The sequence below is a fragment of the Tinamus guttatus genome, unplaced genomic scaffold, assembly GCF_059628265.1.
Source record: "Tinamus guttatus ecotype Peru unplaced genomic scaffold, ASM5962826v1 Tinamus_guttatus_pri_ptg000472l, whole genome shotgun sequence".
Lineage (NCBI taxonomy): Eukaryota > Metazoa > Chordata > Aves > Tinamiformes > Tinamidae > Tinamus > Tinamus guttatus.
This window is the reverse complement of record NW_028289006.1, coordinates 2,426,035-2,450,085: the sequence shown is the minus strand read 5'-3', so window position 1 is coordinate 2,450,085 and position 24,051 is coordinate 2,426,035. Positions and strand designations below refer to the sequence as shown.

The 24,051-nt window shown below is 43.5% G+C and overlaps 1 protein-coding gene across 1 annotated transcript; it reads left to right on the top strand.

The window, feature by feature from the left end:
- The first annotated feature begins 75 nt into the window (after nucleotides 1-75).
- On the top strand, nucleotides 76-18,481 carry APOLD1 (apolipoprotein L domain containing 1). Its single transcript, XM_088532969.1, has 2 exons — nucleotides 76-170; nucleotides 17,712-18,481. The coding sequence occupies exon 2, from the start codon at nucleotides 17,717-17,719 to the stop codon at nucleotides 18,455-18,457; it is 741 nt and encodes a 246-aa protein (XP_088389095.1). The 5' UTR covers nucleotides 76-170; nucleotides 17,712-17,716; the 3' UTR covers nucleotides 18,458-18,481.
- The last annotated feature ends 5,570 nt before the right edge of the window (nucleotides 18,482-24,051 follow it).

Here is a 24,051-nt window from a genome sequence, read left to right as displayed (position 1 = left end):
TTCTTCCAAAATAAATGGGTTTCAAAGAGGCGGAGGTAGCACAAACTCCCTCGAGCCGCGCCTCAGCTCCGCTTGCCGAGCTCTGTACCTCCGACTACCACGAAATCCCGAATTGGTGATTTTTTTCCATAGTTCTAAATCTAAGATTTCCAGAGCGTCTGCATGAAATGGTAGGCACCATATACTTTATTTGTATCAGAATTACATACTTCTTGTGTCTTTCTTTGCTGTGATTAAAATAGCAAACTTTTTTTTTTTAATGTTAATGTTATGACCACATGTGCTATGACCAAATATGAAAAAATACTGTCCCATCGCTGGGCTTTATGTAAATCTCTTTCAAGCAGAAATAAATCACATACATATGTATTTATTATTAATTCTGTAAAATCTGTAGGAATAATTTAGGAACAGGGAAAAATGTAGGAAAATCTGTAGGAAATCTGAAAATACCACTATATTCATATTTTGAATCAAAGTTATGGAAGAAAGTTATGATTTTTGATTAGTGTTCCTAAGTGCCATATTACAGCTCAAGTCACAGCAGCTTCTATACATAAAAGCTTGTTTACAGTATTAAGTAGTAAATGGTCCAAACCTGTTTATCCAAACTGTCCTGATTACACTGTTAACATCCATCTCCTTATTAACTAAAACTTTGTATTTGTTTTTGTGCATCTCAGTGGAGTTTCTTATTCACTAAACTTGAAGTTTGTCTATTAACAGCAAAGGCCCTGTTCAGTACCATCATAATCATATTTCTGCTCCCGTATCTAACATATACAAACTCTACTTGTACAGTTTCCATATAATTGCTGAGCAGCCAACCTCACTCTTTCAACAAAACAATATCCCTGAGTGAAAAATAAATAAATAAATAAATAAAAGCCCACCTACTCATTCTGTTCCCATTTCACTACTGGCAAGGCAGATGAACTTTTTAAAAATTTGGGTCACTCTTCATCTTCAATTAATTCAAAATAGTCCATGATTACAAACATTGCATATGCAGGTTAACCTTTTCTTCTATTCTTAGATTATAAAGGATGTAGGGAAAAATATTCTTCTCTCAAGGCACAGAATAACTATTTTCCACTAAATAATTATTTTCCCCGTTCTCTGCAACTCTTAGTTTGGAATTGATAGTGCCACACAATAGCACACTCTCCCCAATATGTAATTTGGTATTCCCAAGATTGTTCTCATCTGAGCATCAAATATCTTTCACACACCTAGTCAGATGGAATACATCTGTATGTCTAAACCATATATAGCACTGCAACACCAACCCTCTCCAGGGCAACACTGAAGCTCGTTGTTTTAGTCCTTTCTTACTACACTTTTGAGATTACTGATTCCCGCCAGATATTAAATATCCATTTTGCAACTTGAAGCCTGCTCTGTAATTATTAAATGCATCTTGTTATTCGTGTTTTTGTTGTTGTTGTTTTGTTTTAGGTTTCCACTTACGTATTTGCTCCATTATTCCTTTTCCCTATTGTTAATAAGACAAGGAGAGCTGGCTACAGTGCTGCCCCATTCAGCAGCACATACACAAGGACAGTGGCCTCTCCCCACGCAGCTACACCTGACCATATGAACAGCAACTCTGGAGTTATGCACCAGAGGTTACTGCTCGTGATCAAGCCTAATTAGGATATGCAGAAGTAGCACACATTTCCCTGCAATGCAGACACACACAAAAAAAGTGCGGACACAGAGGACAGTTGCTAAGAGAGATTCTCTCTTCCTTTTATATATTTGCAATCCCAGTTACAGCAAGCTTTGCTGCCTTTCACTAAAGGCGATGGCATCATAAAGATGCTCAGTGTTGCCCGTCTTTGAATGCTGTGTCCATGTGGTCGGACACATCTGAAACGGTAACGACAAAGTTCTGATAAACTACACAGAACATTTTTGCGGTCAGTGTGAGACAGCTCAAAATGCAGATCCAGAACAGTAAGCCTCTTTATTTCACTTCCCAACCATCATGAAAAATATAGATTGTTATGCTAATAATATATGACTTTTCATTTAAAAAATGCACTAATTCAAACCAGACAGTGCCTGTAGGACAATAGGTCATTGTTATAGGAATGAGGTAATTTTCCATTTTTTTGCATGTCCTTTTTATGACACTTAACCTTGTGCTAGGTGCTAAAGCATACTGCCCATTGTCAGTAACATGACAAGTCCCAGCAAAGATCACTTTAAGTAGGTTCAGTGTTTAGTTGTGCAGTAATTGCTTGGTCCCTTCTCTTCCCTATGACTTTTCTACCAGCCAATAGTATTTAAATGCATTGCATTTATATATTTCATGTTACCTGTCCTTCCCAAAACAAGCACCCCCACACAAACCATTTCAGATCTGGAAGAACTGTGAGCTACCTGTTAACATTTCTTAAAAAATGGAGTTACTTGGATTTCCCTATTTTCATCTGGTTCAGATTTTCCACTCTCCTCTTGTTGAGGCCCAGCTCTACATGTTAACACTCACCATTTCCTGTCAGGAGAAAAACAGTTCAGAGACTATTCGTTTGATTTTATAGGGAAAAACAAAGAAACAAACAAAAAAAAAACAGTCAGTATGCAACAAGTTTGTCTGCTGATTTTAACTTCTGATTTGTTACAAACCTCAAATCCTTCCTCACACATGCACACAACTAAGAGGGGAGTTAGAATAAAGAACTAATCTTACCTTAGCAGCTCCTCTGTCTACTAAGATAAAAGGAGCATGGCAAAGGGGGGGATTCTGAGAAAAAAAAAATCGGTGGCACTTTGGATCTGACGTGCTAACTTCCATTTTGTTTCTTAGCATGCGTGATAGTTTTGTATGCAGGTAGAACATGTATTTGCAACTTCACCCCATTGCTGCTGATGCAAAAGAAGATAAACTTGTTTATACATGGTAATAGAAAACTTAATTATAGGAAGTACAGGAGGTGAAAAACAAACATACAGACAATCATAAAAGCCATTGTGTCAATAGGGAGGTTCTAAGCTCAAAATGGCACAGGTGAATCTTTTCTTACTGTTACAGTGTTAGAAGCACTTAAACCTGATCTGAGGTGTCAAGTTGTTATAAAAAGAGTAAAAAAGTATCAAACATCTAACTAAAAGCCTGTTTTTCTGTTCCTTGAGTTAAAAAATAAAATAACAATAACAATAATAAAAAGAAGTAAATTGAATGAGGAAGGAAAAGTGTAAAATGAATACAACAAATTCCAGATATAGGTCTTATTTTAATGGGAAAATACTCCAGGTTAGTTACAAGGAAGTAATGTACTAGCATACATACTAGTGAATAACTTTATTCACTTTTGAGGGACCTTTTGTGAAATTCAGTTTAGTCCTCCTTTGAACTTGGTTAAAATAAACACGTAGATTTATTCAAGTGTGGAAATAACTCGAACCTCTTCCTAAACACAAGTTACTGGCCCAGCAGATCAGTGCTGTGATGAGTTTACAGCCTCTCAAGGCAGAAGGGAGAAGAATCTGCTCCTCCACCCCCTTCCTCTGATGCCCAAGGGCAAGGACTCAAGGTGACTCTCCCTGCACTTTTCCAGAAGGCCGCTGGGATGCGGAGTTTGCAAAGGAAAGTAGTAGTTTGCCACAGATGTCCAGCAGCTAAAATGCTGTCCCGAGCTAAGCGCTGGCCTGACTGCACATGGAGAAATAGAGGAGTTGTGTGGAACTGCAGCCGCAGAAGTCTTCAGAGAAGAGGTGGAGCAGGGATACTTCTAGTAGGCTGTTTTGCCACCTCTTTGAACATGTGTAAAGTGTGTCAGGTGTGTCACGTCCAAGATTTGGGACCCTGATTATATCAATGTCTCTTGTTTCTTTTCCGCTAGATTCATCTTCCACTAATTAACACTTGAACTAATGAATAATTTCTAAGCGGTTTAAAAAATGACCTGCATGAACAATATTCTTTTCTTATTGCTGGCATACATTCAAATGAGAAACTCCTGTGACAGCTTTCCTATAACCTGCACATTTGGAAAAAGTACAAGTTCTGCTCAAGGGCTTTATCTGAGAAAGATGCCTCCTGATGTCCTTCTTTTTCAAGAAATACAAAAATAAGAATGTTGTGACTTTGATGTTTCGAACAGTATTCCTCTCTTCCTGCTACCTAGAATCACAAGCATAACCATTTAGAAGTGAGAAAGTCTCAACTGCCAATCTTGAAGGAGCCCGGAACAAAGGAATTTAAAATCATGGCCTGTTTAGTCCTACAAAAGCTGTGCTGGGTCACGGGATACAGCCTGAGGGAGCAAACACTCTGCCTAAACTAAGGTCACCTAGCTTCACCATTTTGGTTTGCCCACATGGAAATGAGCATCCTCCTTTCTACCTTCACATCCCTCTGAGGCAGGTGGGCTAGCGCTGACAGGCACTTCTGTGAGGTGCTTTGAGCTCTCTCTCAAAGACGTCTGTAGATGAGCTAGAAAGCATGGGTTATCCGTGGCTTCATATTGGTTTTCTGAGGTCCTTGATTCAAATCCTTCGATTTTCAAGCACACATCAGGAAATGTGCAAATCACCATTTGCTTCCTGAAATATAAAAGGAGGTGAGAAATAGGCGGACCTATTACTAAGGCCTCTTCTTACAGCTTACCATGCTACGGTGGAAAAGGTTCACTCTCAGGAGGAGATTTTAGAGAAAAGGATTGCTTTTTCTAGGCTCCTTTTAACCACCCACACTGTGGAGGCTTTCCTAAAGAAAGACTAAGGAAGGGAAAGTGCTTCCAATAAATACTTGTTCTGTACTAAAACTAAAGGAAGAAGGATGCTCTTCTTTTTGACACTCCACTAAGAGGACACAAAATGCAGCAAAATATTAGCTTTCTGAGACCTAATCCAACTCCCCCACTATAATGCGCTCAGGCAAGAGCCAGCAATAAGAAGTTATATCCATTTTTCTCTGTCAAGTTCCAGCTCTTCTCCAAGCCCATGGAGCTGCATCAGGTGTTATTTTGCCACATCTTTAACATTTGTTAGAAAATTACCATCATCTATGCAATCACTCAATCACTGGTGTGCTAGAAATATAAAATAATACCCAATCTGGAGGAAAGTCCTAGGATACTCCATGACATGTCAGCGTGAATAATTTTAGACACAGGGATTTGAATGAAAATCTGATCAAAATGTCAATAGTTCAATTTGTTCTTAAAGGCAAACTATACAGCAACTCCCCAAAGAAGCCTTTTCCAATTTAGCATCTGCATTCAAAGGAATTCACTAGCAACAAACTGAAAATTGGACCTCTGAGGAAAGTCAACAGGAATCTTTGCTCCCAGATATGTGTAAACTCAGTTGCAGAATGTTTAGTCTGTGTCAATAGTCTTTGCACACTTTTCTAGCACATCTGGCAGCAGCAATAGTGACAGACACCTTCACCTATAGTTCTCTGCAGGTAATATACAGCACAAATCACATCCTGGTTCCTTGATGAGCTGTACTGAGTTAATCCCTTATCTTCCCACACTTCCCAAACCTTAACAGCCCACCTGAGAAAAAGAAGGGACTCCTCCCTTCTTGGCCCAGCGTAAATACATATGCAACTAGGCAACAATCTCACCTACTAAATCCATTCAACAATCTGCAGTCCTTTAGAAACAAAATGCAATGTCCATTGCAGCCCGCAGCATTTGATCTCTAAAAAGGCAGAAGAAGTAGTAGTTAATAAAACAAAGTATAAACTCTGCCTCCTTGTTGATCGGATTGTCTGTTCACAGAGAAGGCTGGTGAGCAAGAAGGTGCCGCAGCCGCACGGGGCTCCCCGTGCAGTCGTGCTGGAAGTCGGTGGCCCTGCAGCGGGGCTCAGCCGGCAGCTGCGGGGCAGCAGGAAGGAGGCAGGCGGCCGCCTTGAGAGAGGAGAGCGCTCTGCACTGCAACGCTGGACTGCTGACAAAAACCTTTCCCGTGTAAACTCTGCCCCACTGCTTGGCATCCCAGCCACTATGCTTGTCCCTGCCTCCTAGTCTCACATCTGAAACAACCTGCTCAGGAATAAGCACAGCCCTTGAGCCCAGTGCCAAGTAGGATGGCTTTGTTTTTTAGTCACTTCATGGTGCTGCCAACATGTGACCTGTACCAGGCAATCCATGACACTTTTAAAGTTCCTTTATCCTCAACACCCTCTAGAATAAAGGTTCTAGGCTGATTTATGTGATTTCTGAATCAAGCCTCCAAATTACTTCATGCCCCCACCTGCCCCTTGCCCCAAAACTTTAGGAGCAAACAGCATTAAGATGACACCTCCTGCAAATTAACCTCATTTTGCACCTGTGTCTGTATTTAGCACACTTTTGCTGTATTCACCAAACAAATCTGATGCACCATCAACTTTGGCCAGCCATATTGCCAGCAAACCTCATCCTCTCTCTCTGCTCACTGCTTTTACTAGATCATTTAGGAACTCATTAAAAAGCACTGATCCTGGTGTAGACCCCTGCAAAACATCCCTACTGACATCCCTCTATCTATTCCCATGATTTTTCTTTTTTTTTTTTAATAAAATTTCTACCCATGTTAGATTTTTTTTTCCCTTTTTATTCTACTGCTGTTGATTTATTTTTAAGACCTTTTCAGGGAGGTTTTGTCAAAAGCCTTAGGAAATCCAGGCCACCCTTTTCCACACGCTTGTTGGCCTCACCCCCCACCCTAAAAAAAAAAAACAATTGTAAGGTAAGACCTCTTTTTACAGAAGCCATGATAACTTTATCCAAAAGGTAAATGCCGCTAGTTCTAGGCCGTTGTTATAGCTTCACTAGTGTGTCTGGCACATCCAGTAGGTGTTAAAGCTTACAGGCCGGTGGCCTGACAGATATTCAGGCAGGATTTTTGCTGCTGCTACAATAGATGGAAGGTTTGGTGTTAGTTTTGATTTTTGTTTTCTTAAAGTAGCTGCTCCTCTAATCACTCTTGGCCAGCTCAGTTCTATTTTTATACTTAATCTGGAGTTTATGATCCCTTGTTTGCTCTTTATTCAGACACACCTGCAGCTTTTTGAATGATGCCTTTTTAACACCATTCCCCGCTGCCCACACACACACATTTCTCTATGCCAGCATCATCTTGCACTTTTGCAAGACCTCCTGGCTGTGTGGTAGCCCTGCCTCTGTGTCCCCGGCATGGTCTCGTCAGCCAGTTCCAACCACTTGTGAGGGCTTTTGGCCGTTCATCTGAGCTTCCTTATAGCAAGGTCAAAGTTTCCAATGTGCCTACTATATCGGCATCTTCATTTAGAGTCAAACGTTCCTGTCCACCCGTCTTGTTTCTTAGGCTTCAAGCACTCATGCTGAGACAATCACAGAACTACTTTTCCCACTCCCCCTCTGATTATTTTCATCCTTTGCTTCCTTGGAGGCTACAGAACATTCTGTGTCCTCATCCTTTGAGCAATCATCCTGAAGCGCGTTCCCTGCACTGGCTGGCTTTCTCTCACGCCTCAGTTAAACTGCTCGCTCACATCCTCCCACACTCAGAGCTAGCATTCTGGTTCCCTTTGGCCTCGATGAGGCTGCCCCTTCTGTGCAGATGCTTTGTGGTACAGAAGCGTTCCCAGTCCCTACTGAATCTACAACCTTCTTTTCAGTTAAGCTGGGAAACCACCATCCACATCTGTGTTGCATCTACAATGCAAAATCTTTTATTTCCCTCTTCTCCATTCTAAATATGATAGTGCCAACCATGCACTTAGAAAGACACACAGACCTACATCTCACTCTAGGGTGGACCATTCAGGCAAAGTGATAGGACAGCAGAAATACCTGCTGTCCACCCATGGACTGATGGAGCAAGTACGAAACCTGTACGTGTGCAGAATTACAACTTTCTCTCAAATATGTCTTGGAGTCTGAAGCAGGCCAGGAACAGCTTCATAAGCTGTGGAGAGTACTCTCATTTTACTGTCACAGAAGGGCAGCGAGCCCCCTTTTACACGTTGCACAGTATGAGGAGCACGTGTTTGGCTTGCCAGTATGCTCTGGGGAGAGCAAACTGGTTGTAAAACAGCACTGGTCCACATTCAGCACCCATGCTGCATAGACAGGTACCACCACTGCCTTCTGACCTGCAAAAACAGACAGGCCCAACTCTATGTGGTACTCAAGAACTGGCCATTTTTTTTCATGCTGTGAAAGAATTTTTATACTTGGTGGTTCATTACTTTAAATCATTTGTAGTAAAGACCAGTGAACTGAACTGTGACTTTAGTCTTTGATCTGTCCAATTCAGATTCAGGCTCATTCAGAATAAGATTCTGCATGCACCAGGAACACATCAGACCAAAGGCCCACTTAGCCCAATCTCCCAGTTTTGTCAGGAACAAACAGAGAAAAGTCCAGAGAAAAGTATAGGAAACACTTAACACTACTTCCCTTGAGCCCTTTCCTGAAGTATCTGAGTATTCCTGGTCCAGATGGGATGTCCCTGTATTTCATAGCCCTCAATGTCTTTTCTTCTTCCGAACTTTCCCAAACATTTTTTAAGTGTAATAAGCCTCTAGTATCTATAATGTTCTATGATGTAAAACTTTACAGCTTAACTGACCTGTATATATCCTACTAGCCCAAATTTCTGCTTCTAGTTACTCTATAAGAAAACACATAAAAATGGATCCATCTCACTGATCTCTCTAGAGCTTTGGAGGTGACTGGAGAACAAGAATTTAACTAATTTCTGAAATGCTTCAAAAGGACTCTTAGAAATAGTCGTTGTCCACACAGGTGTTTCATTCTTTTCAACACTTTCCTCTCTCTCCAAGCACCACAGCTTTACTGGAGTTCATGTATGCTATATGGCTAGGTAAGGACAAAGACATTCCAGACAGAGAGCAAATGATAGACTGAGAAGAAATACTGGGATAAAGTGCTGCCTTGCTCTGACAAGACAGAAACATCACTAAATCATTTTAGTCTTGCAAGGAGGAGCAATGACTCAATGCAAGATGAATGAAACAGCTGCTGAATAAGACATGAGCAGAAGAAGGAAGGACAGCAGAATGTACATGTGGCCATCATATTAAGTTATGAGACAATGTAACAAAAACATGTAACAAGTGCAGAAGATTAAATATCCTATAGAAAACATGTTGTTCTGAGATTCCAGTAGAATCATAGAATGCTTAAGGTTAGAAGGGACCTGTAGAGATCATCTAGTCCAACCCCCCTGCACACACAGGGTCACCTAGAGCACGTGGCACAGGACTGCGTCCAGGCGGGTTTGGAAGATCTCCAGAGAAGGAGACTCCACAACCTCTGTGGGTGCCAGTGCTCTGTCACCCTCACTGTTAAGAAAGTTTTCCTTAAGTTCCTGTGGCGCTTTTGGTGCTTCAGTTTCTGTCTGTTTCCTCTAGTTCTGCTGGTAGCCACCACTGAAAGGAGGCCAGCACCACCCTCCTCACTGCCTCCCTTGAGGTACTTATAGACACTGATTAGATCCCCTCTCAGCCTTCTCTTCTCCAGGCTGAACAGGCCCAGCTCCCTCAGCCTCTCCTCATAGGGCAGATGTTCCAGGCCCCCGATCATCCTTGTAGCCCTGCGCTGGACTCTCTCCAGCAGCTCCACATCCCTCTTGTACTGTGGAGCCCAGAACTGGACACAATACTCCAGATGTGGCCTCACCAGGGCTGAGTAGAGGGGCAGGATCACCTCCCTCGACCTGCTGGAGACGCTCTTCTTAATGCACCCCAGGATCCCATTGGCCTTCTTGGCCATCAGGACACACTGCTGCCTCATGGTCAGTAGTGGGAGTAGAGGTTACCCATGAAGTACTATTTTAAACGTTCACACCTCTCTCCTACAGCAAAGTGTATTTCAGACTCACTTTTTTTTTTTTTTTTTTCTCCATTACCCAATAATTAGGAAGTTAGCCTCAGTGTTCAGTAGTACCACTTAAAACAGTCTAATTTCTTTGAGCCTATTGCAGGAAAAGCGCTGCATGTATTGAAGTCTTCATAAGGAGTAAGTGCTGCCAATTTGATACATTCAAGGGATTATATCCAGCCAGACGGGAGTCCAGGTTTATCTGGCACAGGTGGCCTGTGCCCACTGTGCAGCCAGACAACAAGTATATTATGGCACCAACGATATGAACCTGGCTTTTCCAGAAAACAGCTGCCAGCAGCCCACAGTGCACAGCCCAACACACATACTTGTCACATATGCCTAAAAATAATGCTGCTGGGCCCAGCATGTGCCATAACACTTTGCAGTTTACACCAGATGCCTCAGCAGAGGATCTCTGCATGCATTTCACTAATTCAGTTTTATCATCACAAGTTAACTAGCCTGCATAGGTAGTGCAGCAACTCTCACAGCTGTCTACTGCCCCTTCACAATACACAGCTGAGGAAGGGCCTGCCTTGCAGCCTGCAAAAGGGAGAAGAGGTGCCCTAACAGCAGGGTCAGCTCATCTTTGCAGATTGCACATCCAAATGTTCACTGGATGTCATAAAAGCCAGCTGAAGACTTTCTCAATATGAGTCTATTCCTATCAGTCTGCATGAAACTCAAGCCCTATGAAAGGAGCCGAGGGAATCCTTCCTATTTGTGTGAGGGATCAGACTTCTACCTTCATTCCGAGCCACTTCCAGCTGTTTTGCTCTCCAGTTTGCAGAGACAAACGTGGGCTAATAACCATACAGCATGCTTAGCTTTGACTTACAGCCCATCTTACTGAGAGACACTTGGCTGCACGGGGAACATGGCTGTGACAGAGGTATGCCTGGGAATAAAAAATATATAAATAATTAAAAGCAGTGTTGCCTTCATATTGATTTAAACATTTATAACTGATTACAAGGCATGAGCACCCTATGCAAAAGAAGCTGAACATCCCCAAATGCAAGAGAGTCCAGACTGGACAGAGGAGAGTTTGGCTGTCTGAACAATAATTGTTTACCATGTCATTCACTGACACTTCTAGGAAGCCCAGTGGATACATACTGGAGCTGTTGATTTAGAAAGGTTTTGGTAATTTCTTTCAATATTGTGTCTGTACTGTAAGTTGTTTTCTAATGCTGCCGTGTAGAACTTGTGCTTTACATATTTTACCAAGAAGTCAAGCCAATCTGTTTCTCAGTGTAGTTCAATCCAAATCCAACTTTAGCTGACTCTATTTTAATTCTGTTTCTATTCGAGAGCCAAAAAAAAAATCTTGTAAGATTATTAAAAGATAATCCAGATGTTTTGCATCTAATTAGTATTATTTGTTTAAATTTTAGTATTTAGTATTAGTATTATTTGTTTAAATTTTGGTCTAATTCAATGTGAATGAATGTTGTGCTGAGAAGAACTAAAATTTGTCATTGACTTGATCTACCACAAAATAAATGCTAATAAAAAAAGACAACTTTTAGCCCCAGGCTCTAGCAGTGAAGGTTCAAAGTATCAAGCATAACAGAACAACTCCTGTGAAAAAGACGTATTTCAATGTAACTTTACTCCTGATCAAAATAACATCAATAAGTGAGTGTACTTTTGAAAGTCCAGCTTCAAATATTCCATTGCAGTTGCTTCAAAGAGCATCAGAGAGCTTCAGAATAAACACTTCTGTTAGAAATCCTCTCTGCTGGAGAGAACGAGAGCAAAAAGACCAGACCTGTGTGCCAAAGGCCAATGGAAGGAACAGCTGAGGCAACAAAACATCCTTCCTTCCCCTCGCTTGTTATCTGTTCCACAAAATGCCATCAGGGCAGATTTCGTCTGGGTCTGGCTCCTGACCATTTCAAGAGGATGTGACTAGATGGGAAAGGGTGGAGCAGAGGGGCAGCTTTTGGCCAGGGTAGTTGTGAAACACCTGCCACTCCGGCCCTTAACCGCAGCTGTTCTGGGCATATACCAAGGAGCCCCAGCTGCAAACTGCAAGCAAATGGTTAGGCCTCTGCTAGGACCATCCTGCAATGAGCAGACCAAAGCCCAAGCGCTAGGACTGACATTAGTTCAGATCCACTCAGAGGCCCCGCCGGCTCCCCAAGAACTCTGCAGATGTGCACCGGGCTGGGCAGATGTGCCCCAGGAGGGGCTCACAAGGCTCACAAGGATGCTGCTCAGCTCACTCCCCTTGCTACTTGCTCCCATTACCTGTAAGTACCACTGGGAGAGAAGACAGAAGCTCTCACCAAAGGGATGATTACGAGTGGGAATAAGGGCACCATCCCAGCGGGAGACAAACAGCTCATTCCATGTGAAGTGCAGGAAACTCTTTGAATCAATGCTAGGAAAAAAGAAAAAAAAAAAAAAAGTACCAAAAATCTCCCTCTCTTCTGCTCTCTAATCATGTCCTCTCCCACACACTGAGCATTGCAGCAGGAGTTTCTGACATTTTGCAGCTGAGTACACTGAAAGAAGGCAGAGCGCTGGGAACAGGAAGATAGAAATCAAAACTGTGACATCTTCTCAGGCTTATTCTAGAGGGTCTGGTTTTGTTTTGTTTTTAACAAAAACTCTATCCTAACATGGATGTCTATAACAGCACAAGTGCAGTTACATCAAAAAAAAAAAAGAAAAAGAAAAAGAAAGAAAGAAAGAAAAAAGCATTTGTTTGATTGTTTTTGACAGAAAGCAAAAGTGTTCCTGTGTCTATAAATCACTTTCCTTCATAGGAACATAAACTTACAAACTTTTGCCAAGTCAGATGGACTCTGATTCAAGCATATATTTGCTAAAACAAAGATAAAGGCTAAAACATAATTTCCTTCCAGTCATGGAATCTCAACCACAACACTATTGCTAACTATTATGGATATTTAGCCCTTCAGAAAAATTAAGCCACTTTTAGGTTCAGTTCTTGAATGTGCTTAAAGCCTTTGGTAGATCACAGCTTTATTAAAAGTTCTCGTGAAGACAGAGTATTGTCAACCATGGCAGTTTTGCTTTTAATGGTGTCTTTTTTTTTTTTTTTTTTTTAAGATTGAACATCTGTTTCTGACTTGGAGGTAAACAGCTGAATTTGTTAGTGACCTAAAGAAGGGACCATGAGAGATGGAATACTTAATCCACACTACTGAGGCATCTCTTGAACTCCAATATGTTCATCAGGTATTGGTATCTGGTATATCTAACAAAGGAATTAAACTTCTTCTGAAGGAGTAGGGGGTTGGGAATGAGCTTTTACCCCAAGATCCTGCAGGTGTTCCATGTGACAAGAGGATGTGATCCACAATAGTCAAAGCAGTTCACAATAACTTGTGTGATTAGCCAAACTGGAGGACACTGAGGAATCATCAGAGGTTCTCAGTCCTGTAAGCCCAAAGAATCCACTAAGTGAGAGAGAAGATCTCGTTTCTTCAAGCACACCTGCTCCAAATGGTGGCCCGCATTTCAGAAAAACTTTCTTCTGCACAGCATTGAGACTTTTAGAAAAGTTCGTGTCAGGAAGCAGTTAGGCCCTGGATAACATCAGGTTACTGTGAGGAAGATATAATTTTTCACGTGTAATTCCATGTCAACAGAGCTGTGACATTTTCTACTCTTTTTATCCTCCTGTGTTTCAAGGCTCTTTCCATGCTTCCCACTGTTACAAGAGATAAGATTCTTAGGCCTTTGTGCAGTTCTCCTTGCATAAGTGGTTGGTGCTATTTCAGATGTTGTCAAATACCCTGTTGTAGGAGGGCTTGGGTTTCCCATGGGACCAGTGACTTACCAACCATCCCCATAAAAACATTCCAGATAGCGTATGGCATTGCAGACCTCACTGTGCTCCTAGGTTTAGGCAGCTGAATTGAGCCCCTAGGGAGGCTACCACTGCTGCAATTCGGGTAGTTCAGTAGTTTCCTTACCAGAGGTCAAGCCATCCACACATGGAAAGGGGAACCATCAGGGCAGGGAGGAGACACAAGACAGTCAACAGTAACTACCATGCTGTACAATTTTAACCCACCTGTGTTTCTCAGAGCAGCATGTTTCTCAGAGTGACATCTCACCATGCATATGTGCAACCAGGTAGGATGTCACCCCAGGTCAACTGTTCTCTCAATAAATGTATTTAGCTCACGATCTTTTTGAGGCATTTGAGTTAGCTCCCTTCCTTCCCCAATTGCTATCTAGACCCTTGTTGGAAGGAAGGAAGCCACCTTTTATACTAAAGAGAAAATGCCTTCACATAGTGAAGTGAGGGTGAGAAAGAGCTTGTCAATTGAGAAGTCTGAATGGCAGCATCTACACACAAGCTGGATGTTCCACCTCCCCACATAGTCAGTGGTGATTCGAGGCAGATATCCGCTCATAGGTATTCAGTGCTCCTTACAATGTTGTAGGGTATCCAAAACATCCACATGGGACTGTCAGACAACACGCTCCTCTGAAAAGGCAGAAGGGCAGCTGTGGCTTTCTACAGAAACTAAAATGTCACTAGACATCTGTGCTTAAACAACTGACTTCCGCCCTATATCTCTACTAACATAAACAGGAGACAAGATGTGCCACTCACATTGCATTTCCAGTGCAGGAGTCTTAATCTCCCACTGTATCCTCCCCCATCCCATGAGTGCCACCTTGTTCCTGCATCAGTGAGCCCAGGTTGGTCACAGGGAGGCAGGGCAGGATGCAGAGTCCCTCACACCATAGACTCTATGTCAACAGGGACACATACCACTCTAGTTGGTCTAGGGTGGGCTGCACTACTCAGTGCTACCAAAAAAAAATCAATTTTTCTGAATTCATCCAAAGAATCTTTTGTCTTTGGCTGAAGCTGGCCCTGGGTCAGTGTGAAAGGCAGCACAAATAGTGTCATTGGGGCTGTTCCCTGACCTACCTGATGATCTCATCTCTCTGACCACACCTGGATGTTGGCACAGCTGCCAGGCAGGTAGTGAAGAAGAAGATCCTAGGCACATTGTAAGAGGCACTGTGAACACAGTCCTGGTGTGCCCTGGATCATAAATGGGGCAAGGAACACAGGGATCCCCTCCTTTACAGCTTGTGGCATGGTTTTGTTCATGCAGAAGGGGAAAAGATGGGAGTTTGAAGTGATTATTTTGCCTTGGCCTTGGCGCTGCCTCCCTTTTATGGAGCGGAGCACTGCTCTCACATCCCACAGCTGTGCTCCAGCCACTCACACGCACAGCTACCCTGAAGAGCTGGGATTTTAAAAGTACACTGGCCTTGAATGGATGGGCTGATTGGCTGATGCTTTGAAAGCTCCAGACACAGACTAGGGGGGAGCTGGGGCAGCTTCAGTCATCAAGCAATTGGAGGCTTCAGCACAGAGTAAAGTCAGCTGCTATTTCAGGGAAAGGAAGGGCAACTATTCCCTAAAGGGGAATGACTGCACTAGCTCAGAGCCAGGAATAGACTTATCCTTTTTTTTTTTTTTTTTTTTTTTTTTCCCTACACTTCAGGAAAACGAACACACAATGTTCATTCGCAGGGTTCGCTTCCTGAACGTGATGTATGCTCGCTGTCCCTCAGGTCACTTTCCAGTGTGTCACATCCTTCTGCACAAGGGAGAGCAGGAAATTGCAAACTCCCAGTATGAGGCAAAGCATTCCCAACACACCAATTGGTCCACGAGAACTATAAATTGGTCTCCTCCAGAAACAGACCAAAATTTGTCTTTGGGGAGGCCGACTGGAAACTGAAGGTAAGCTGAAAACATCATTCTTTCGGAGTCCATCAGAGGACTGTGTTAGGAAAACATTTACAGAAACAGGCTTGGGACTAATGTACATCTTGGTTTTGGGGAGATTTTTATCTAAAAGCAGAGCTTGTATTTGTTTTCCTTTATGTTGGCATAAATCAGTGTATAAGAAGGCTTGCATTGGTGTAAGGCTCATACTAAATACTGAATGATGGTTGTATTAACTGTGCCATGAGATGGCCACTGTTGTTATTATAACTATGATACCAGCAGGAAAATCAGCAAACAGGTTGTTTATAGGCTATAAGAATCAATATATTTAATAATCATCATATTGACCCACAGTTAAGCCACTAATGATCTTCTCATTGTTCATTTCAATGACTGTAACTATTTAGGTTAGTGCTAGTCTTGGTATGTTCAGCTTCATATCTGACTGTTGTGTCAAAAATAAGATGACGCTGCCTCCAAATAAGAAAAGAGCAATGTACCAAGTGGTTCAAATAGCCAGGTAACACTGTGGACCTTGGAGAGACTGGGATAGTTGTTCTGAGGGGCAAGAGGGGATCCTAATGGGTTCTGTGTGAGATAGATTATGATAAGTAGAAGGGAAAAATGCAGCAAGAATTACCTATTCTTGCTTACATACCTCAAGACAGAAAGACTCTTCATGGTAGGAGGTTTCCTCCTTCCAGAAGACAGTGATTCTGCAGAATGCAAGCCACAGGGATCCTAACCATCCAGTGTATCAGTGTGAGGGACCAGGTGTCTCCAGTTCACAGAGTAAAGAAGATTTGGAACACAGAAACTGTTTGCAGTAGTGAATAGTTTTGTCTTGCTGGCTCTGGGACAGGGTCCTACTGCTATAGGACCTCTCTTGGCTAAGAGGGCATTTAGGACTGCAAAGAACATCTTAGCTTCATAGCTAGACCTTTCTAGATGCAGAGGCAGTGCAGCATTGCACTCAGTGCAGTGCCATGAAGAACACAAACTCTGCCCCCACCAGGCAACTGGTGATTCTTCATCACCCTGATTGCCTCCCGGAGCCTCAGTTGTCCAAAACAGGGCTAATCATGCTCACATCTTCTATAAAGCACTTTGCAGCCTGCAAATGCTTATTAAGCCATTTCCTTCTATCTTTGTGACAAAGGAAAGCAAAGACAGGAAAGCAAACATTTACCTAGCACTGAAATCTTGAAGATTCACCATCCAGAAGGGGAAAATGCTCTCCTACTACCTTGTCAGGGAGGTTGCCATAGCCAGTACATTTCAAACCTTTTCTATTCATAGCACCCATATTTTCCTTCCCAAGGAGTGCACGCTGACAGTTAGCATGCTTTTCTGATGTGCCTTTGTGGAACTCTTAAGCAAGTTCCATAGGCCTCCCCGCCAGTGCCAGGAGATCCACAATCATAAATTGGACTGAGCACCACAGAACTGTGACTCCCAACTTTGTCCAGACCCTCACACCAGGTTACAATAGGAGAAGGAATTAATCGGGTGTAAAGAGAAGAAGGATGTTCACAATAATCCCCTGAGACATCAATGAGCTTCCCAGCTTCCAGATGCAAAAGACAGATCCTGACTCCTCCTGATCCCCTTTACGGGGGAAGGACCCTCAGATACCTGGGATTGCAGGCTTTCACCTCCTAAGAATGTGGCCTTTCTCTCAAGGATGCCTTTGAATATTGCAAGTCCTCTGAATCCCACTGCAGGGACCACACTAGCTGCTTCTAGAAACATTACTATGCTGCACAGTAGGCCATATCATTTTAAGGAAGTTTCTGCCCCCAGGATTAGAAGAGGCATTTTGTGTCTTCATAGAGATGAGAACAATTGTACCCCTGACACCAGACCTTAAGATATTTTCATCTTCACAGGGATCAAGAAAACTATACAGAAGTTTCTCAGTCTGAAAGTTATAGTGGTTACACTGGTAATTAAATGTGCACATATGTATGTGTACGTGAGTGTGTGTGTGTGTGCGTGCAGATAGAAAGCTTTTCATGTAGCTGGATGAACCAAAAAATTGGCTGGATGCCACCGCTGGAGTGGAGGTCTGAGATGAGCACATCTCACTTCTTTATATATAAATTCAAAACTATCTTTTTGTTTCTGAGCAGAGGCCATGGAGAGAAACGGTGCTGCCTTTCCTCAAACACTAGACCCCACACGCCACTTCCACACAGTGCTGCTGGATCAGAGACAGAGGCTGCATCGGCAAATTGCACATCTTCATGAGGTGGCTCAGAAAATCAACAAGCTCCGCAAAAGGTCTCTAATTGCCAACATCGGCGGGAGCTCCCTGACCACTGCAGGAGCGGTCACGGCCATCGTGGGACTGTCCCTGAGCCCAGTCACCTTGGGAGCCTCTCTCCTGGCATCAGCTGTGGGTCTGGGTCTAGCCACTGCAGGGGGAGCCATCAGCATCACGTCCGATGTCTCCTTAGTGCTCTGCAACTCCCGAGAGGTGAAGAAGGTCCAGGAAATTGCAATGACTTGTCGGAAACAGATGAGGGAAATCCTCGGCTGTTTGGAATTCCTTCGCCGGGGGCAGGGCCCAGGGGACCCCATTCTGCTCCAGTCCGAGAAGAGGGCCTCCATCTCACTGTACAACTCCATCTGCTTCATGGTATTTTATGGCTCCCACAGCTTCCTTGTACCAGAGTACACAAAGGAGGTCACAAAAGTGAGCCAGGCTGTGCTGAAGGCCAAAATCCAGAAGCTAGCTACTAACCTCGAGACCTGTACCAGAGCGATGGATGAACTCTGTGAACTCCTTGAGTCCAGGACAGAACTTTCCTCACATACAAGAAATCTCAGCTTGGGCCCTAAAGACACTGCTGAGATTTCAGGACCATCCAGCTGAAACAGTGCCTGTCCCCATGATTAGAAGTGAGCTTGGAGACACTAAGTTATTAATTGTCCCTGTTAACTGTCAGTTCTGCTACCTGCTATTACGATGGTATTAGCGGTGCTTATCCACACAGGTGCTCACAGCTCTCGTGCTTATATATATATGAACTCAACCTTCTCCTTGCTAGGAAGCCAAAGCTTCCCTCCTTTGCAGCACCCACCCAGCTGAAGCTGGAACTTATCACAGACATCTGGCCAGGCAGGTACATGGCAGCAGACCCCTGAGCCTGCAGGACAGGCAGGCAGGGGTCAGCAGGTATCCTGCTTCCTGGCTCTGCATTCCCATGGTAGTGGAAAGAAGTGGGTCAGGAGACTGCTGGAAACCCTGCAGCCCTGATGCTATCCCTGGATTATAAATAAACTAGGAGACTCTGAACAGTGAAGGGGCGGGGATACCCTCAATGAGCCACCATCTCATAATTTCCATTAAAACACAGTTTGTTATAAAGGTACATCTGAAAAGGCTATTGAAGGAAGCAGCCCCAGAAATTACAGACTGTATTGGCAGATGGCTCATCATCCAAGAGTGACACAGAGGAGCCAGAAAGTACTCCTCTTCTAAAGAAACCTTTCCAGGCTGAGAACATAATATTTGTATTCTATTTATTTAAATAAGATTATTTTAGAGCTTTGAAAATTGTTTGCATTTTTTAGGGTTTTGTTTTGTTTTTGTTTGTTTGTTTGTTTTGAAAGAAGGCCTTCACTCTGAAGGAAAACAGCTCTTCTTAGAGGCAAAGCAAGTCTGTGGCATGTGAGAGCAAGTTACCCATTCTTTAGCTGTAAGGGACCGCAAGGCCCTGTGGGAAGGGTAAAGCATGACTAGAATGCTGAAAGTTATGGTCACCAGTGACTGCTCTTAGGAACTGAAATAGGGAGAGGAGAAGGTCGGGGACCCTGAGACCAGGATGTGCTTCAGGGTAGAGGAGGACGAGAGCAACTGCACCTCACGCAGCAGGGAGGGCAGCGTAGGTTGGCACTGCCGGTCTGAGCTGGAGCCCAAGTGTGATGGAGCAGTGGGAGGTGGGTAGGGGGGATCCTCTGTGCGGCTGAACACAGGCGTTTGTCGGGCAAGGAGAGGAGGAGGAGGCAGCATTCACAGAGAGCTACACACACTCCTAGGACTGCTCCCTGGGGAAGGCTTCACATCAGCAATATGTACTGGTACTAATAATCAAGACAGGCACAGAGAGGTAGGATGATTCAACATTCAGATCACTTAGGAAGCAGGAGGGAGGGCTGGGACCCACATTCGAGTGACCTGCCAAGGATGTCCTCTGTGACTTTGGGAAAGTCAGGCAATCCTCAATGCCTCTGTTTCCTGTAAAGATGGGGACGGTAGCACTCTACTACCTTGTGAGGATGTTTCTAGAACAAATATTACAGAGTGCTCAAGCACTGTGATGATAGGGATCATGTCTGCACCTGAAAGAGGTTCAGGTAAGAGACCCTGGAAACTAGCTTGAGACAACCAAAGGAGTTAATGCAGAGTTAATTCCTTCTCCGCAGAGACCCTAGTGGATGAGGGAAATTTCTCTGCACATTCTGCACCAAAACAATCAGAAAATCATTCTGTATTCTACAGCACTGAATAAACTCTTGGGAAGGGCAATGCTCCTTCTTGCAGAGATTGAATCCTCATGCTTTTTTCACCTCCTCTCATGATTTCAACATTTGTTTCCACATGCAAAAAGAAGAAATACTTTGGTCCTTCAGAGCGTGACTCAGACATCTGTAACATCTACTTTGTTTGCTGTAAATGAACAAGTATACTGCTGATTCAATTAAATGAATATGAAGCAATTTTGTCTTGATGTTTCCCTGTGCATCTGCATGTAAAGGAATGACAACATTCCCACCCCTGCCTGACCCTGCTCATTTTTGCACCCCACATGTAACTGAGGAGTAAATACAAGCAGCATATAAGCGCTACTAGTGCTTAAAAAGACCTCAGAATGAGAAGTGAGGTCATCAGCTTCACGTCACAGAGCAGGCATTTATGTGCAAGTGTATGCCTTTATGTTTTTGTGAAAGCATATTCTGGCCATATGTTAGCCCATGTACTCTGGAGATGTGGGTCTCTGACAACATGCAAAACACTGTAAGATATCTATGCATAACACACAAGTGTTTTATGGGTGCAAATTATACAAATGCAGACACAATGCAAAATCTTTGCTAGTGCTCCAGCATATCACTGGCTAATTCTGCTAAAACACCGCTTCTCCATTCCTTCCATATTGCCATCAACAGGATTCATCTTATCCTAAATATTTAACTGCAGAGATAGCTCTGTTTTTATCAGCATAGAGAAAATTATATAACCTAGTTCTCCTATCCCCTTGTCTAAACACAAGGAATAAACACACCAGGAACAAACACGGACATAGGAACAAGATAGCTCAGAATGGGCTAATATGCATGGCCGAAGGATCTGAATTTGACCCAATGCTTCACAAGGGCTGATTTGCTCTGCTCAGCACAGTCCTGCATTCCAGTCATAGACAACACTTCCAAAGCTGAGGACAAATCAGAGATATCTCTGCTTCTATTCTCAGCCATACAAGCAAACAAACAAACAAACAACAAAAAAACTGCTTCTGTACTGCCTTTCCTTGGCTTAACTGTTCCTTGAGGTCAGGATTTGAGTTGTGCAGCAGTACCATGGGAGTGTGATCAGCCCCAGGGTAGCACGCTCTCCTGGTTAGGTGTCAGCCACAGCCTGCTCTAGATAGGTTTGCTAGAAATGCACAAGAGGATCAAGGTGAGGCCTCAGCAGGAAGGTATTTCATACTACACAGAGGAGATATGTGAATATGTTTAAGACCTAGTCAAGGCTCTTGTACACTTTCTAAGACAGGTGATGCTTTCAGTATCTGTGTGCACCCTCACATCTCCCTTACACTGATCTGAAAATTAGCAGGCAAGGAGGAGGTGGTCTGATTCTCCTCACCTTTCTCCAGACACCTCTCCTTAGACTGCACAGGTAATTATGAAGGTTGGCCTTCCAATTTTTACTGCTTTTTAAACTATTACAGGGACAAATGATTCAATGGTGAAGTAGGAATGAGATCACTGCTTTAATACAAAATCCTTTAATACATTTTTAAAGTGTAATTAAAAGTAGCTACAATAGTAATTTCTCTTTTAACATCCCAAAGGATGGATAGGACCATTTGCCATTAGCTGCGCCTCACTCTACCCATTTTCCACCTTGTTTCATTATACATCCTTTATAAAATGATTAGCATTCCACTTGCACTAAAATTCAGCTGCTGTGGATGCTCCCATTCTCTCTAAGGAAGACTGTGCTTGTAACATGCGGGAGTGCTAGGAATGTATGTGGTCAAAGGCCATGCCTAAGAGCCCTGGAGGGAAAGTTTTGAAGTCCAGTAAAATCTACAGTGCCCTGTTCTGACAAGCACAAAACGCAAGTCACCATCCAGAAGCAGTACTTAATTTATTACACACAGATGCTCTCCCCAGGAGTTCAGCACAGAAGGGAACATCCAGTCAAATGTATCTCCTGACAAAAGGAAATTATCCAAACTGTAATTTCACTAGAACAGTTGTAACTTTCCTGCAAAATATATTCCTACAACCATTAGTGCATGGGACAGTATATCTAACCACTAAATTAGCATCTACCATATTATATGGGCAATCAGAACAACAAAGAAGCAGAAGAGCTGACCTCCCATCACATCCCTGACTTCATTTCTTAAGATACCCTTGCAGCCCTTACAAGGGTTAGTATCTAAGTACTGGTCAGGCATGGCCTTTAACACTGCAGTTGTATAGCAAGCTCACAGCTCAACCTTTTGTTTTGAAACAAGTGGTTATGGATAGTATCCACACTGTGTCCTTTTTTTTTTTTTTTTTTAACCATTGCTCCTGAGCACAGTGGGACGCAGCAGTTTCATTTCCACTGCTGCCCTGTGAATTGTTTCAGGCTTCCTTTCCTTTCCCCTGTCATGCAGAGATTTTGTTCGGATTTCCTCTCACTTTCCTCATTGTTCTGGGAGCGGAGGAAATGGCACCCGTGGAACCCAGTGGCAGATGCTCAGGCACGTCAGCATTTCCACTGCGATCACACCCAGCTTGGCCTCCCAAGTGGCAAGCGAGGGAGGTCTGCTCAGAAATGCGGTCACGAGTTCTGCTTTGAAGTCAGCACCACTGGCGCTCCCAGGCTCAAGCTCTGATACATTTGCATCCTTTTTCCTAAAGCAAAGGATGTTCACCTAACTCCAAGGCTGCCCCACCACAGTCAGCATTAGGACTGCAGGTTGTAGAGGCTACACCCAAACTAGACAGAAACCAGACAGTTCAGAAAATACACACATTAAATGACATTTTGCTACTGCTCAGAGCACGTAGTGTGTCACCTTTTCCACCATTATTGTGCACCTGCAAGCTCACGTCCTGTGTGACAACCGAAGCAACCAAGGGAGCTGGGGAAGTACTTGTCTCCCTACCCCTCTTCCAATTCCATCACTTTATGCATATTCCTACAGTTTAGAGAACTGAGGGATGTGTTTCTGGCACTTGAAAGTTGCACAGTGGTAATCATCTTGAATGGAAAGCCAGATGCAACAACGATATTTCTGGATTTTTCTTTCTTTCTCCACATTAATATTTCAAAGACTTTTATAGCAATATTTCTGAAGAAAATGTGTGTTTACATGCTTGTATTGTTGCACCTGGCTGGTTTATTTTGAGTTGTCCCTTCACAGTTGTAGAATTTCTGAGTATGGAAAAATGACACATCATACATTCAGCCTAAGCAATGTGAAAGCTGAGCTGCCGGCCAGAAGCCTAGCCATTCATGGATAATGCCAAGCAAAAAGGTTTTTACCCACTGAATTCCATGTGCTCTATTCCCAGCACAGATGATTACAGCTCTATAATTCCCTCTTCCCTGGAGACTTCAGTTCAGTGAAAATCCCCTCCCCTTTTAGATTTAGAAAAGTATTAAGCTACTCACATAAATTATGCTCTCTTTGTGGAAGCTTAAACCCATTTAACTTTAAATGAAAGATCCTTTAAAGGCATTTAGAAGAAAGGTCTGCTCTAATGGGCTGCTTCGTAACAGCCTGCTGAATTGGGACGTTTCTGCAGACTTAGAAATTCAGCCCTCTCCATCGCATCTGACTGTTTTCCGTCAGGAGGGGGAGAAATTACAGCATGTGTTACCTCGAGTGTTAAACTCGCATCCCAAAGGCCTGAGCTCCGAAGAACTCGTGGCAGAGAAGATGCCTCCCGACCACGGGGAAACACAAGCACCTCTATCTCGCTACTGCGTTGCCTGGTATCTCGATGCAGGAAGCAAGAGCCTCGAAACGGCAGCAGCGGCGGTGACCCGGCCGCGGCGATGACTGAGGGCGGGGCGCGAGGGCGCTCCGGCCGTTAACGGCCACGCGCCCCGGTGGCCCCGGAGATGCCGCCCCGCCCCTCTTCTTCGGGACTACAAACCCCACAATTCCCCGGGGCGGGGAAGGGACGCTCCCAGCGTGCTCCGCGGCCACGCCGGCTCAGTGGCGACGACGCAAA